General features: G+C 42.4%; 1 protein-coding gene across 1 annotated transcript; it reads left to right on the top strand.

Moving 5' to 3' along the window:
- Positions 1 to 5,217: 5,217 nt before the first annotated feature.
- LOC101779089 (RNA-binding protein Y14A) lies at positions 5,218 to 11,296 on the top strand. The gene is made up of 4 exons (XM_004987180.3): positions 5,218 to 5,561; positions 7,812 to 7,948; positions 10,091 to 10,236; positions 10,911 to 11,296. Exons 1-4 carry the CDS (start codon positions 5,294 to 5,296, stop codon positions 10,945 to 10,947), a joined length of 588 nt encoding a protein of 195 aa, XP_004987237.1. The 5' UTR covers positions 5,218 to 5,293; the 3' UTR covers positions 10,948 to 11,296.
- Positions 11,297 to 14,864: the final 3,568 nt, after the last annotated feature.

Here is a 14,864-nt window from a genome sequence, read left to right as displayed (position 1 = left end):
ACTGCAGCTTAGACCAGCCTACGTGCACAGGCTGGATAATCCTCCTTCACAGTTGACGGTTAGAGCAGCTAAACGGAAAGAGTAATTACACCCGTACAACAACTTTATAGTTAGGTTCAGTTTGGTCTAACAACCTGTGAAATTTTAAATTTAGTACAGGATTCAACAACTAAGTAAAATGTTCAATTTAGTGCAATAGTAATTTGTGCATACGGAACCCAAAAGTTACAACGATTACATATTTACTAACGCTAGGTGGCAATCAAGGTTATATTCACGCCAGAACAAATTATTGAGTATTATTTTGCCACTGACGTTTAGAGAATTAATGTTATGTCTTCATGTTAATCATTCCTTGTATCGTGATTTAACTTTGATTAAAAATATTTGATTTCATATTCAATATCGATAAGTTCGGGTTCATTGTTTTCTACATGTTTGATTATATATATGCATTGTGCAGCTAAAAAAACAATATGTTGATATGTACTAACAATACCTTTTAAGAGCTTGGCATAATTATTTTTTAAAGCCTCTCTTACTTTTTTTAGAAAGGGAAAATAAGCTAAAAGATAGTTTTTTCATACATGAGCAGAATGAACTTAAGGTCCTACGGTTTCTCTCATGGATTTCAGTCTTTCGATAATGCCAATGTCGTAATTTTAGAATTTGACAGAATTCTAATTACTAAAAAATATGTTATATACACAATTGAGAACCAAAAGCCTAATCACAATTAACAACTTTTATTGATGAAAATTAAGAATTATTGATGTGAATAAAATTCACAGGTTCATCTACTTTGCTTAATACGTTATTGTTGTGTTACTTTGCTTAATACGTTATTGTTGTGTAATGTTTGGATTGTGAATACACCAATTTGCTAAGTTAAAAACTAAACATTTTATAAGTTGTTGGACTAATATGCACCACATATCAAGTTATTGGACCTATTTACACCCAATTGATAAGTTGGTGTATTGTGGGTGTAATTTACTCAATGGAAATCAGACGACAACTATATCACGAGATAGAAATCAAGCGGCAACTACAAACACTCGAAAGGCCTTTCAAAAGCCAAGACCAACTTAATTTGAAAAAGTTTTAGGTTCATATTGTTCTTCAAATAGGTGTACCTCATATCCAGATATTTTAATGCCCCCCTTACACATCTTTCTTTTAAGAGAATAAGAAGACAAACAAAAATACAAAATACTTTGACATGAAAAGATCTATAGGAAAAAACTACAGATATGTCCTTATTTGAGGCTATCTTTCTTTCTTTGAAAACATGCTGCTTGCTTGACATTGAAAAACAGTAGTTGATGTAGATTTCATGCTTAATTTTGCAACTAGTTGCCACCGCGGCAAGATTTTGCAACTGCTAAAAGAGTATCGGCTAGGGATCCGACCAAACCTAGAAATTTCTAGGATGAAAGATAATGGTTCTTGCCGTAGAGTTGAAAGAAGATATTGAAGAAATTGTTACATCCCTTCGTGTTGAACACCGCTAGACTCCTATGAAATGGTCAGCAAAAACTGAAGCTTGTAAAAAACCTCAAATTTGCTAGACCTCACCTCACTGAGGGGGTGTTTGGATATGAGGTGCTAAACTTTAGCAGGGTCATATCGGATATTCGGATGCTAATTAGAAGGACTAAACATGAGCTAATTACAAAACTAATTGCACAGATGGAGTCTAATTCGTGAGACGAATCTATTAAGGCTAATTAATCCATCATTAGTGTCGTTGTCAAGATTATCCGATCAAGACTTAGACTAGTAAATTTCTTTTATGCGTGTAAGGCTTGAGATGGTGGCGTGGGAGACACAGGGTTTAGACTGGTTCGGGCAAAGGAACGCCCTACGTCCAGTGTCGGGAGTTGTTCGTGTTGCCCACGCGGGGTTCTGTAGTAGGGGTTACAGGAGTGCGAGAGCCCGATCCTTCTTTTATAGCGTAAGGAGACCACCGGGGTTACAGGCGAGATCGAGTGTGGGGAGCAGTAAAGAGATAAACATAGCTAGGTAAAAAAACAACACGAAGGGAGGAACCGAGTTCCCAGGCTCCCGGCGTCCTCGCCGGCCTTCGACTTCTGCCGGCGCGTATGCCGGAGGGGGACGGCCGTCGTTGCGTCCTGTCGATGGCCTCCTCGGTGGCTGTAGCCGCCGGGCGTGATGATGGCGTTTCGTCGTGAACCCCGTGTCCGTTGGGAGGCGGCGGACCCCGCCATCCTGCTGACGGCCCGCGGAGAGCGGACGTCGCATCTCTGCCGCCGGGCGCGCGGGGCACGAGAGCGGGCGAGGCTTCCTCCTGCTCTGGGCGGTGCAGGCCATGAGTGCCCTGTGGCCAATCGGAGGGGATCGCAGCTACTGTAGCAAGTACTGCGCGGCCGCGCATGGGTACTTGCGGCGGGTTGCGTGGGGGCGCGGATATCCTTCTCTCTGACAGCTTTGCGGCGCATTTATGGCGAGATCGACAGGGGGTCCACGGGATCTGCGCCCGATGCGGATTTTGGTCTGGAGAGCCCGAGGTAGCCCGACCCCTTACGCCTGGAGTCGGGTGAGGCAGAGACCTTTGGCGGGGGGTCGGACGCTCCCGACCCCAGGCCCGCGGTCAGGCGAGGCGGAGCTCGTTCCTTCGGAGGTTGGGGGCGCCCGACTCGGGGCATGAGGTCGGGCGAGGCGGAACGTGGCTCTCGCCTCCCATGTTGGGCCGACGGCAGTCGTTGTTCCCTTAGGCAGGCCTGGGCTTTTGCGTCTTTGTTGTTTCCATGGGCTTCGAAGGGTCGTTAATATTTTCCCCCGACAATTAGTAAATGGTTACTGTAGCACCACATTATCAAATCATGGACTAATTAGGCTTAATAGATTCGTCTTGCGAATTAGACTCCATTGTGCAATTAGTTTTGTAATTAGACTATGTTTAATACTTCTAATTAGTATCAAACATCCGATGTGATAGGTGCTAAAATTTAGCATGATTTTTCAAACACCCCTAAGTTGTCGTTGTTATCGGAGAAAGTCCTGTCGAGGTGTGGAATGACCCAACGGTCCCTATTTTCGAGCGAAATCATCATCACCACCTCGACGATCTTGCCATTAAAAAAACCAAAACCACTGTACATCCTTGCCATCATCGAGAGGGGAAGGGGCCACCAAAGCTCCACAACCGAAAAGTCGATACGTGGAAGCCTAAACCCTATACCTAAGACTATGCAGTGGATTTTACAAGTGTGCACCGCACTTAATCTCTAAGCTCAAGTAAGATCAAGGTACCCTTTGTAGTATGACCAAACAAAAGTCATAAAGTACCCGAAGTGTTTCTCAACTTCAAAAGTTTTGATGAGTTTGATATTTTTGTTGACACTAGAAAGATTTACAAAATTAATTTTTGATTACTGAGTTTTGTGAACATTTCATGAGTTAGATATATACTTTTTAAGTAAATTAATAACTTTGCAATCATCTTGATATTCTGCTGCAGGAAACTACAACTTCCTCTGAAAGCTAAGCATGTGTTTGGTTTTGGGACCAAGTGGAATGGATTGGCTCCGTTCCAGTTTTCGAAGTTGGGTCTGACCCATTTCATGTTTGGTTGAAGGGTTCGACCCAATTTTTTGTTTGGTTGGAAGGGTTGAGATGGGTAGAATGGATATCATTTTAACACCGTTAGAAACAGCTATACATGGACTCCATATGCCATCATGGGACCCACCTGTCATCCTCCTCATCTTTTTTAATTTTCCCCTATGCACCTTATCTTTTTCCTTACGAGGTCACCTTGGAGGAGCTCAAGCTCTACCTCGAGCGCCGCCCCACCATCTCCTCTGTGCCAGCTGCCGCCCATCGCCCTGCTCCTGCGCCAACCGCCACCCCTCCCTCCCTCTCCCCAGCGTCCGCCACCCCTCCCTCCCTCTCCCCAGCGTCGGCCACCGCCGCCACCCCTCCTCCCTCTCGCCTGCGTCGACCACCGGCCGCCGCCTTGCTTCTCCCTCCCCTACGCCGCTCGCCGCCCCCGCGCCCTGCTTCTTAGAATGGATATCATTTTAACATCGTTAGGAATAGTTGTACGTGGACCCCATATGTCATTGTGGGATCCCCCTGTCATCCTCCTCTTTTTTTTTCCCTTGTGCACCTTATCTTCTTCCTTACAAGGTCACCCTGGAGGAGCTCAAGCTCCACCTGAGCGCCGCCCCTCCATCTCCTCTCACCGGCTGCTGCCCGCTGGCCTGCTCCGGCGCCGCCCGCTGTCGCCCCTCCCTCCCTCTCCCCAGCACCGGCGCCGCCTGCCGCCCCTCCCTCACTCTTCCCAGCGCCGCCCACCACCCTTCCCTCCCTCTTCCCAGCGCCGGCCTCCGCCGCCACCCCTCCCTCCCTCTCTCCTGCACCGGCCGGCGGCCACCACCTTGCTTCTCCCTCCCCTGCGCCAGCCGCTGCCCACGCACCCTGCTTCTCCCTCCCTTGCGCCGGCCTCCGCCTGCACCCCCAAATGACAGAGCAAGACAGCGTGACGGGGGAGTGATGTGGGTTGGCGTGGTCTGCTCATTTTGGGCGGACTATTCCAACCCGCATCTACGGGGAATACTATTGGGGATGAACTCAACCCAACATATTTTAAACCAAACACCATGCAAATTAGGTCCGACCCAACTCAACTCGCTACAACCCTCAAATCAAACCCACCCTAAACCTCCTCACTAGACTAGAGGTTTAACACTGTGGACCCACTTGTTATGGTGAAGGTATGATGGCGAGAAATTTGTTTGTTTTGTAAGGAAAAAAAATCAAAGTAGTAATATGCCTCTACCACGAACACGAGAAGTATTTTTTCAACATGTATTTAAAATAATTATAAGGCTTTTAAAAATTACTAGTATTGTTGGTTAAATAAGTTAGGATTGATCATAAACTTTAATTTAAATGGATCTATAATCGATCGTTTGCTACTTTCATAGTATTATCGTGCTATTTGGAGTTTTTTCCCTTGTCTTTCTCTAGTTCCCATTTTTAATACCTTAATACAATCGAGTCCTTAAGTTTATATATAAAAAATATAGTTCCCGTTCTTTCTTTTTGTTGTTCTAGTAGCCGATATAGGACATGTATTTTTATTTTCATGCTGGTTCATTTTTTTGTGAAATAAAAAAAATGAAATGTGTCAACTGACGTGGCCCCCGCAAACCCGCCTCAACAACCAAGGAGCGGAGACGCGAAACCTCTGTTCTCGTTAGCCGCCACCGCAGAACCCGAACAGAACACCACCCTAGCACATCGGCCAGGCACGCAGGCGGCCATGGCGGCGGCGAACGCGGGGGACGTGGAGGTGGTCGACTTCGACTCCGATGACGACGACCTCATGGACGACGATGCCCCCGAGGCCAACCCGGCCCCGGCCGCCCCGCGCCTCCGCTCCACCATCGCCGCCGGTGGGGACTCCGCCGCCGCCACGCGCAAGACCAAGGGCCGCGGATTCCGCGAGGAGCCTTCCTCCTCGCGCCCCCTAGCCGGCCGCGCCGACTTCGACTCCCTCGGCTCCGACGACGGCCCCGGACCTCTCAGATGTAAAATTCTTTGGGCTTCCCTCCCTTTCCCTCTCCAGATTCATCTCCTTAGTGCGTAGCTCCTTGAGACCTTGACGTGTTTTGGTGGTGGTAGTTCTTCTTTTCTTGGCCAGATTTGACTCTGGCTATTGGAGTCCTAGGATCTTGCTACGTCTGAAGCAGATGCTGTGATCTTGCGCAGTTTGTAGGGTTTGGTTTTCTTGGGTGATTCGCCGCTTCCAAGCTGACATGTTTCTTGCTGGTTGTGCTGGACTATTAGCTACGAAAGGTTGTTACTTTGTAGCCAGTAAAAAATCAAGGGACCTCACACATTAGGGTTCAGAACTGATGCTGTAGTTTGCCTTGCTCAGTGGTCAATAGATTCGAGGGTTTGCTACCAACTCTTTGTATAAAACAATTGAAGCATGATAGCGGCAAGGAGCTTTGATCTTGGCTACTAAACAGTGGTCACTTCCTATTGGTTTCTGAATTGGCATGTTGCAAACTTTTTCTGGGTGAAGGTATTGTCATTCTGAACTTGGGCTAATTAATGTGGATTTGGAATTACTTTATTCATTGGTTCTACATTCAAAGAATTGGAGCAACAACTATACCAACATGAAATCTTTAAGTCTTAAGCAAGTTGGCTAGAGATGGAACTCCAAATGAGTGGCTGGCAGAAAGGAGTAATAACATATAAGAAAGCCTTTTCGTTCTGCATTCAAAGAATTAAGTTTGCCAAAATTGACTGTTCTTGCTTTACTCATGTCAGTTTGGTATTCATTCAACTGTTAATGTAAACGCTGGTTTGTTGATCGTTTCCAAAACGTGTCATTTGAAAAAAAATGATTTACCTTTTCCCTCATTCTTTCTTTCAAATATATTCATTATTTCTGACAAATAATGCTCTCAGGAAATGCGACTTACTCCCTCCATCCCAAATTGTAGGCCGTTTTGGCATTTCTAGATTCATAGTTTTTGCTATGCATCTAGACTTAGTGTATATCTAGATGAATAGTAGAATCTATGAACCTAAAAGTACCAAAACGACCTACAATTTGGGACGGGAGGGAGTACATTCTGATGTATTACCTCCCATTGTATGCATGTGGAACCTTTGAATTAACAACTTAAAGTCAAATTGTAAGGTTGTTGCTGTCCATATCAGCAGCATATAAGTACACTTTTTGTAGAGCTTTCTGTATGAGCAGGTGTAGCATTGTTCGTTTATAATATGATAGCATAAGTCATGTGTGTGTTGGGTGTAGTTGGTGCTGCATGTGCACCTTATCTATCTATGTAGTAGCTACTTATTCCTAAATTACCCCTGCTACCTACCCCTGCCTTATCTCTATATGTATCCCCCAAACTGCTATCTATGTGTGGTAAATGAGAAAGAGATCATTTGGGTCAACATAATATTGAGGTGAATGTGCTAGAAGTTAACAATTTTATGGTAGTAATATTGCTTTTTCCTTAGCTCTTTGGGTGGTTGGATTTTATAAGTGCATGATAAAGTTGAAATTGATTGTGTTTTCCTTAGCTCTTTGGGTGGTTGGATTTTATAAGTGCATGCTAAAGTTGAAATTGACTATGTGCGCACAGGCGCGCTCTCACAACAGGGATACATGATCATGGAAGTTCTGCTGAGCACAACATTTTGATATGTGACCTTTCCTATGTGGTTTGTTATACTTATGTCTTGTTCGGTTTGAGATACATATTAGAGATCTGATTTGCTACAAGCTGCATTGACCAAACTAGTCAGTCTCTTCTGTCTTATGATTACATATTGGACGTACTGACTTGTTAGCTGGTTGTACTCTTAGTGACCAAGGATTGATAAAACTATTTCATAGCTATGTGCTATTATGAGATAGTATTATTACTTTTTTAGAGCCTTGCATACGACTACATGTGCTTGTATGAAGTTTTAGTTGTTGGTTGATCAAATATTTATTGCCAGTTTAAATTTGTTCTTTTCCAGCTTTTCATAATGTCTGTCAAAATGTTTATATCCTGAAGTTGGTATGCATCTTTTTTTTTTTCTCTTTGGCTTTCAAACATGTAATCCACTGTTTTTCCATGTTGTAAGGGCAGTTAAGCTATAGCATTTCACTTTGATCTTAATCAACTGCAAATTTAAGGAAGTTTAGACAAGAACAAAGTACATTGCTTCCACTGCTATTTATCTTCGATTGAAGTGCTACGCAGATAATTGACCTTATTGCTTTAACTCATGTACTTGCCCCCTTTTCTTTGTGTTTGCAGCTATTGAGGGGTGGATTATTTTGGTAACTGGCGTTCATGAAGAAGCACAGGAGGATGACCTCCATAATGCTTTCCGGGAATTTGGGCAGGTCAAGAACCTGCATTTGAATTTAGATCGTCGTACTGGGTTTGTCAAAGTAAGTATTTGTTCATTTGTTACATTTGCTTTTGGTGGGAACTTTATCCAATTCAAGTCGATGTTTTCTTTGATCAGTAACAAAATGGAAATCTAAGCAATTGTTGAATATGTTAAAGGTTGTACAAGTGTTATAAACAGTTCCTCTATCAAAAGATATCCTTTTGTTGCAAATTAAAGTGCAAGGCAAATACCATTACTTATGTTTTGTATGCTAGATTATGATTGATTCAAGATTACAAAACATTTCCCTTTTATCATTGAAATTTGACATTAAGTTGGGAAGTCTAGTTAGGGTCTTAACTGTATACTTGCTTGAGCAAGTTGAAAAAGAGCTATATTGGACAGTTGTAAGAATGAATGAGTTTACTTTTCCTTCCTTTTTATGTTTATTTGAAGCATGGGGTTTGGTGCCTATATACAAAGTAAAACTAAATTGACAGTCTGGAACCTGCTAAATACTAAAGCCTAGATTCTGTTTAGTAATCCCTGAGATGTGTGCTTATTGAGTTGCATGCACCGGCCAGTTCAATCGAAAAGCTTAAGCTGATGGGGAGAGGCGGGCAATTCACTTATGCTCCAACACTCCCCCCACGTGCAGGCTCCCTCAGGCTGCATACGTGGAGATTGGAGTGGGCTGCAATTATTTATTTAATCGCGCCTGCCAGGATTCAAACTCGAGACCTCTGGTCCTGATACCATATTGAGTTGCATTCATCAACCAGTTCAGTCCAAAAGCTTAAGATGATAGGGAGATGTGGGAAATTCACTTATACTCCAACACTCCCCCTCACGTTGCAGGATCCCTTAGGCCGCCATACGTGGAAATTGGAGTGGGCTGCAATTATTTTATTTAATCGCGCCCGCCTGGATTTGAACTCGAGACCTCTGACCTTGATAACATATTAAGTTGCATGCACCGACCAGTTCAACCCAAAAGCTTAAGCTGATGGGGAGAGGTGGGCAATTCACTTATACTCCACCATCCTCATGGTGCCTCCTCGTGCGCCCGCAGCTTCATCTGCTGCTATCTCGTCTTCCGCAACCTCGACTGCTTTGTTGACCATGGCTATCCTACGCACGGCATCCTTGACCATGGCTACTCGTCCTCGCGCTCGGCTACCTCGACATCGGCACAAAAGGGCTACCGCCTTGCTTGAGCAACCTCTAGTCTCAGCATCTGCGATGCATCGACCATTACGTCAGCTGACAACCTTCAGCTTCTCCAGTCTCACCGTCTACGCCGCTTCCGCTGTGACTGCGGGGGGATGTTAGTATATTGGGATATCTTGAGATATGGTATATTAGGATCATTTGTAATCCCAGCTTGCCTTATCTCTAAGGGAGACTACCTGCTCCCTAAGCAATGTACTCCTATATAATCTGCCCACGAGGCTCAGCAATACAATAACCAATTTCACCAATTCTATTCTCCTGCAGTGCTGATCCCTCCTTAGATGAAAGATCCCTGGACATGCAGAAAATAAGATGCTGCTTAAGGATACTAGGCTTTAATGGTTTGTGTTGGATAAAATTGCTACTATGACATTTTTAGTAACCTTTTAGACATTTTTAAAATGTTGTTTGTTTGTTGGTATGGTTGCTATATTGTTGCTTGTGGCACAAGCTGGGATTACAACTTGTTGAGTTTTCCACTTTTCCTGAAAACAGGATGTTGATATTTCATTTTCAGTTTAGGAAAGTTATTTCTCAATTTTGCTATCATGGTATTCAAGATAACAAAATGTATAAAGTTTTAGGTGGCCATTTCATATTTGCCTGTACTGCCCTGATAACTAATTATTCTCGTAAACTTGGTTGTCACATGCTGGTACCAGTTTGCTTAAGCTTTTTACATTATGGGCAGCATTACTGTTCATGTAAACAGATCTATGATTACTTGTGTATAGTATTTATTCTGTGTACTTCCGATGAATGTGAGACACTCATTTCTTTTATTCCTGTATGCATTTACTCCCTAAATTCTGGCAAACTTTGAATTGTTCATGCTCTCTTTAAACTTGAAACATTATGTCAAAAAGTAGAATTTTCTTAACCCTGTATACGACCTTGCTAATATCACCAATTTACACAAGAAAGAAGATGTATGAGTTTTTAACTGTTTTCTGTGTATCATATGCAGGGATATGCTTTGATTGAATATGAGAGCTTTGACGAAGCCCAGGCTGCAATAAAAGCAATGGACAGAACTGAGCTTGTTACACAGATAATAAATGTTGACTGGGCATTTAGTAGTGGTCCAGTCAAGCGAAAAAATGTTCGCAGGAGGTATGTCTTTGTTGATATTATCAATTGAATTTGGCCCTTGATTTGCATTGAATTTTTGGTCTGGGCATCAAGCTACGTAAGCTCCAAATGAAAGAGATGATGCAGCCCACAAAGTTTTGTACACTTGTACTGTCATTCAAACTCATAAAGTGCTTATACAGGAAAAAATGATAACTTTTCTGCGAACAGTAACATTTGTCCATTTTTTTTTGTAGCATAGCATGTCGTAATATTCCAGTTTCTTCTTTTGACATAGTAACATTTTTTTATAATTTTATTCATAGGTAGATTAAATTGTAAGTACAGTATATTTTGACTTTATTTTTTGGGGCGTTTTCTTATTGATCTAGTACTTGCGAAGCGAAAGTATTCCTTGGTTGCACCCTAAAGTATTTTTGGGGCTTATTAGATACATCTTCGTCTTGATCTTGTACTCGTCATTTGTTAATTCTTTGCTACATCAAGGGGAAATTTCATGTATATGTAGTTGCCTTCCAACTTAGGCATTTCAGTCAAAAAGTAACAAAAGATGTCAGTGAGTTCACAGAATATACGGAAACATTTGTAGTAGCAATCTACATGCTTTGTAGGCACCAATGCTCTTCTTTATATGTTTGGTTTTGTACCATTTGGTCGTCGCTACAGTTTAACATTTATCATGATCCATTTTGCAGATCAAGGAGTCCTGTCAATATCAGGAGAAGATATTGAGCTTGCTTTCTCCTTGTCATAAGGAGCGTTTGTGTGATGAAACCTGAGCTTGCTTTCTCTACCTTGTCATAAGGAGCGCTTGTGTGATGAAAAATTGTCGGATTTTCAAGCTTTCCTTTCCTTATTTTGCGAGTGAAGTTTGATGCATGATGGTTTCCTATATGTTTCCAACTACCATGTCGTATGACTGTTGTATCTCATTTCCTGTTTCCTTTTGGTTTTGATGTATTTGGTGTGTTTGTTCAAACATGCCATGAGCACAAAGTCACGGATTGTAATTGTGATCTATGATACTCAGGAATGGATCATGGATCCTTGAACTTGTATGCTATCTTTGGTACCGCAGGCTCATTGTGCACCATGGTTTACATAGCATGGACTTCAATACATGTAGGAAGCCATGCATTGTGAATTTAAGGTTACCACTGTTGAATAAGACTTGGACTATTGCAGTATTAGAGCACAGAGCAGTACCCGAGAGGAAAGCTATGGTAAGTTGGTGATTAAGCGGTTGATTCAGATCGAGCTCAAAGTAATTTAACATCATTGGAAAGTAAGTTTCCATGTTTGAAATCACAGTTAAAGTTTTAACTTGCTCAAGGTTATATTGAAACCGTAGGTCGAAATAAATGCACATAAGAAACAAAATTGTATCTACGGAAGGATCGTTTCAAAATACTGTACCTTTTGCTATGTGTTGACGCAAAAATTGAGAGACGACTCCCGTATCCTAACACTCGGGAGTAGTAGCCCTATCGATTCGTGGTATACCAGTCAATCTGACATGTTGATTGACAAGGATAACATCCGGGAGTAGTAGCCCTATTGATTCGTGGTATGCCAGTCAAGCTGACATCTGACATGTTGATTGACGAGGACAAGTAAAGTGTCAAATACAAGAGCAAATCGGCTGACGTTCCGAATTGCTTCACAGGATATATCGGCAAGACTGCCGACACAAGTAAAAGATAATTGGCTAGATCAGCCGATGTGGACGTAGTAGATGAAAGGAAGCGTAAAATACAACATGAACAATACTACATGAACAACACTCAAAACAGATCTAATCGGCTATGTGATGGTAAATTGGTACGAGAAAATAAAGCAAGAGCCGATCGGAACGTGTTCTAAGCTGAATAACTTGTGATAAAAACTAAAACAACAAGATTTAACGAATAAAACTTGAAGATCTAACAAATATCGATAACTTGTGAATAAATCTAGACGAAACGACAACAATGCGCTCGAAGTTAAAGCCTAGGAAGTATTCGCGAACGCAGAAATTACAGTCTAGCCGGAGATCGAAGCGATGTAGCCCAACTATCTTGGAAGAACTTGTGAAGCAAAGAAAATGATGGCGAAGTCGCCGACATGAAAGTAAATTGCGAAAATAGTAGATTTGTATTGATTATGATGTGTATGTCTCCAGACCTTACAAGACCCCTATTTATACTCTATACATCAAGATTTCTAATCCTAGTCGGTTACGACAAATTATAAGGTCTATCTCTAACGAAACAAACTTTCTAAAAATAAAATAAAAACGACTTGCGCAGGAGTCGGAAACGAACTTGGCCTTTACCGGCCAAAACTTGCTCCCCGTTGGCCGAACCTCCAACATTTCCAATCGGCTAGAACCCTCCTACTCGCATCAGCTGACTCCATCGGCTACGCCTCCATAATCTTCCATCGGCTGCACCCTTGTGATCCCATCGGCTAGGCTTCTGTCTTCCTCTATCGGCACAGCTTTCGCCATCATCGGCCGATCTCTTATAACTTCATCGGCTGAGCCCTCTACAACCTCATCGGACCGTTGTCTCTCCACTATGCTTTAGCATCTCTGCTTCCTTTTGACACCATTTTTGATGTATGACCAAAAATGGTGTCAACACTATAGCAGTACAATTTCAAAATATTGTACCTTTTGCTATGGTAGTACAAATTCATCAACTAAGATGCGACGTTGCAAACACTCATCTGATCAATTATGGGAATGTAAATTGCATGAGCAGAGATGAAATTAGAGTTGTTGAATAAAAAACACACCTTATTTATTACATGACCAAGTGAAATACTCTCCATCTTATTTATTACATGACCAAGTGAAATACTCTCCACAACAGTTGTTGGGTACATACAACATTATGCAAATGGAGCTGCTATAGTCCCTACTCACTTTCCATGCGTCCCCTTTTATCCCGGTTTAAAGTTGGCTCGGAGTTTTAGTCCCGGTTAGTATTTGCAACCGGGACTAAAGCCCCCCTAGTCTCGGTTGTAACGGCTAGTTACCAGTCATCGATGGTGCCCCCCTTTTATCCCGGTTGGAAGGTTTACTCCTGGTTGATAATTCTAACCGTGACAAAAGGGGGAGCCTTTTGTCCCGGTTGGTGTTTCCAACCGGGAGTAAACTCCCAATCGGGATAAAAGGGATTTGTTTTTTGTCCCGGTTGGAAATTAAACTCCTCCCCTATAAAATCGCAAGACAGAGGTCTCTTATTCCTCCTTCAGCCCAAGCTTCTCCACTCCACAAGACAAAGAGCTTCCTCCTCCTCTCCATGGCGCCGAAGAAAGCCTAGGGGAGGTGCTGCCCAAATAATTTTTCCTCATTTCCGTGGGGATTTCACTCATCCAAAGTGTTGTGAAGGTTAGCTACTTCATCCTCCTTTCATTTATTGTTGCTATGCTTTATTTTATGCTTTAGAGAGGGAGAAAAATGAGTTGGTTAGAATGAGGAAGAATGGAGAGGATGTGTGTATGCAAGCAGTGCTAAGGTATGAATTTTTGTACATAGAGATGGCTTCTGTTGCTGGAGGTAGTGGCGATGGTGGGGGCGATCGTCGTTCCTCTCGCGGCAAGGGGAAAATCATAGTTGGCCCTCATGATAAGTCGAAGAAAATGAGCACGTGGGAGAAAGCAATGCTTCGTTATTTGCAAAGGTGTCATGAAGATGCTGTTGCAGTGGGTCAGGAACCTCCTTTTGGTGGTCGTTATCCTCCACCGCCAGTCCTAGGTGTTTCATGTCCACTTAGTACTACCGTTGAAGGAGGCACAAATAAACCACAGGATGAGGCTGGGTTAGCGAAACCTTCATCTTCACCGTCCAAGGATGCTTAAAGTCCTCCTAGATAGTACTCAGTGGATGGTTTGTTGTAGTGTATCATGTTGTTTGGATCTGAAATTTAAATATGTGTATTTCTATCTATATCTAAACTTTCAGCATTATTTGCACTACAAAGTTTGACATGCTTTCAATCGTTAATAGCATGTAGATAAGTCGTAAAGCGTATCAAATAACGATCAATAGACAAGTAAAGATGAATTTTGATGCGAAACGAAAATGACACACTTATTCGCAACAAGAGAACCTAATATTTGTAATTATTGAAGGATGAAAAAACAATATGTTTGAATTGGTAAAAAAAACTACCATATAACCTAATATTTATAACGTTGGCAAGATATTAGAGACATGCATGCTAAAAATCATATTAAAATTAGCTGTGTACAATAGAAATAAAAAAAAGGAAAAAATGCGTAATCCATTTTCATGCGTAATCCATTTTCATGCGTAATACGATGCAGATGGACTGGCAATGGATGTATAACGCGGACAGACAGCAAGGAGTTTGTTAATGGCTTGCATGATTTTCTCAAAGTGGCCAAAGCGAACAAGAATGTGTTCATATGTTGTCCATGCTTCCAATGCAGTAACAAGAAGGACTATGCACAGGCTTCCTGCGGGACTATTCACATCCACTTGTTTAGATACGGTTTCATGCCTAACTATTTGGTTTGGACCAAGCATGATGAAAGAGGGGTTGTAATGGAAGACGACAAGGATGATGATGATAACATTCCGGATTGGGCTGCAGGCCAAGCTTTTGCAGATACTACAATGGGTGAGCCTGATGAAGATG

The sequence above is a fragment of the Setaria italica genome, unplaced genomic scaffold, assembly GCF_000263155.2.
Source record: "Setaria italica strain Yugu1 unplaced genomic scaffold, Setaria_italica_v2.0 scaffold_10, whole genome shotgun sequence".
In the NCBI taxonomy this organism is placed as follows: domain Eukaryota; kingdom Viridiplantae; phylum Streptophyta; class Magnoliopsida; order Poales; family Poaceae; genus Setaria; species Setaria italica.
This window is presented reverse-complemented; position numbering and strand designations above follow the sequence as displayed.

What these genes read in the sequence shown, in the direction of transcription:
- LOC101779089 (XM_004987180.3), top strand. Translation starts at nt 5,294, where the DNA reads ATGGCGGCGGCGAACGCGGGGGACGTGGAGGTGGTCGACTTCGACTCC. An exon ending in GTCGTACTGGGTTTGTCAAA is followed by an intron (nt 7,949 to 10,090) that starts GTAAGTATTTGT and finishes TATCATATGCAG; the next exon opens with GGATATGCTTTGATTGAATA. An exon ending in CGAAAAAATGTTCGCAGGAG is followed by an intron (nt 10,237 to 10,910) that starts GTATGTCTTTGT and finishes TCCATTTTGCAG; the next exon opens with ATCAAGGAGTCCTGTCAATA.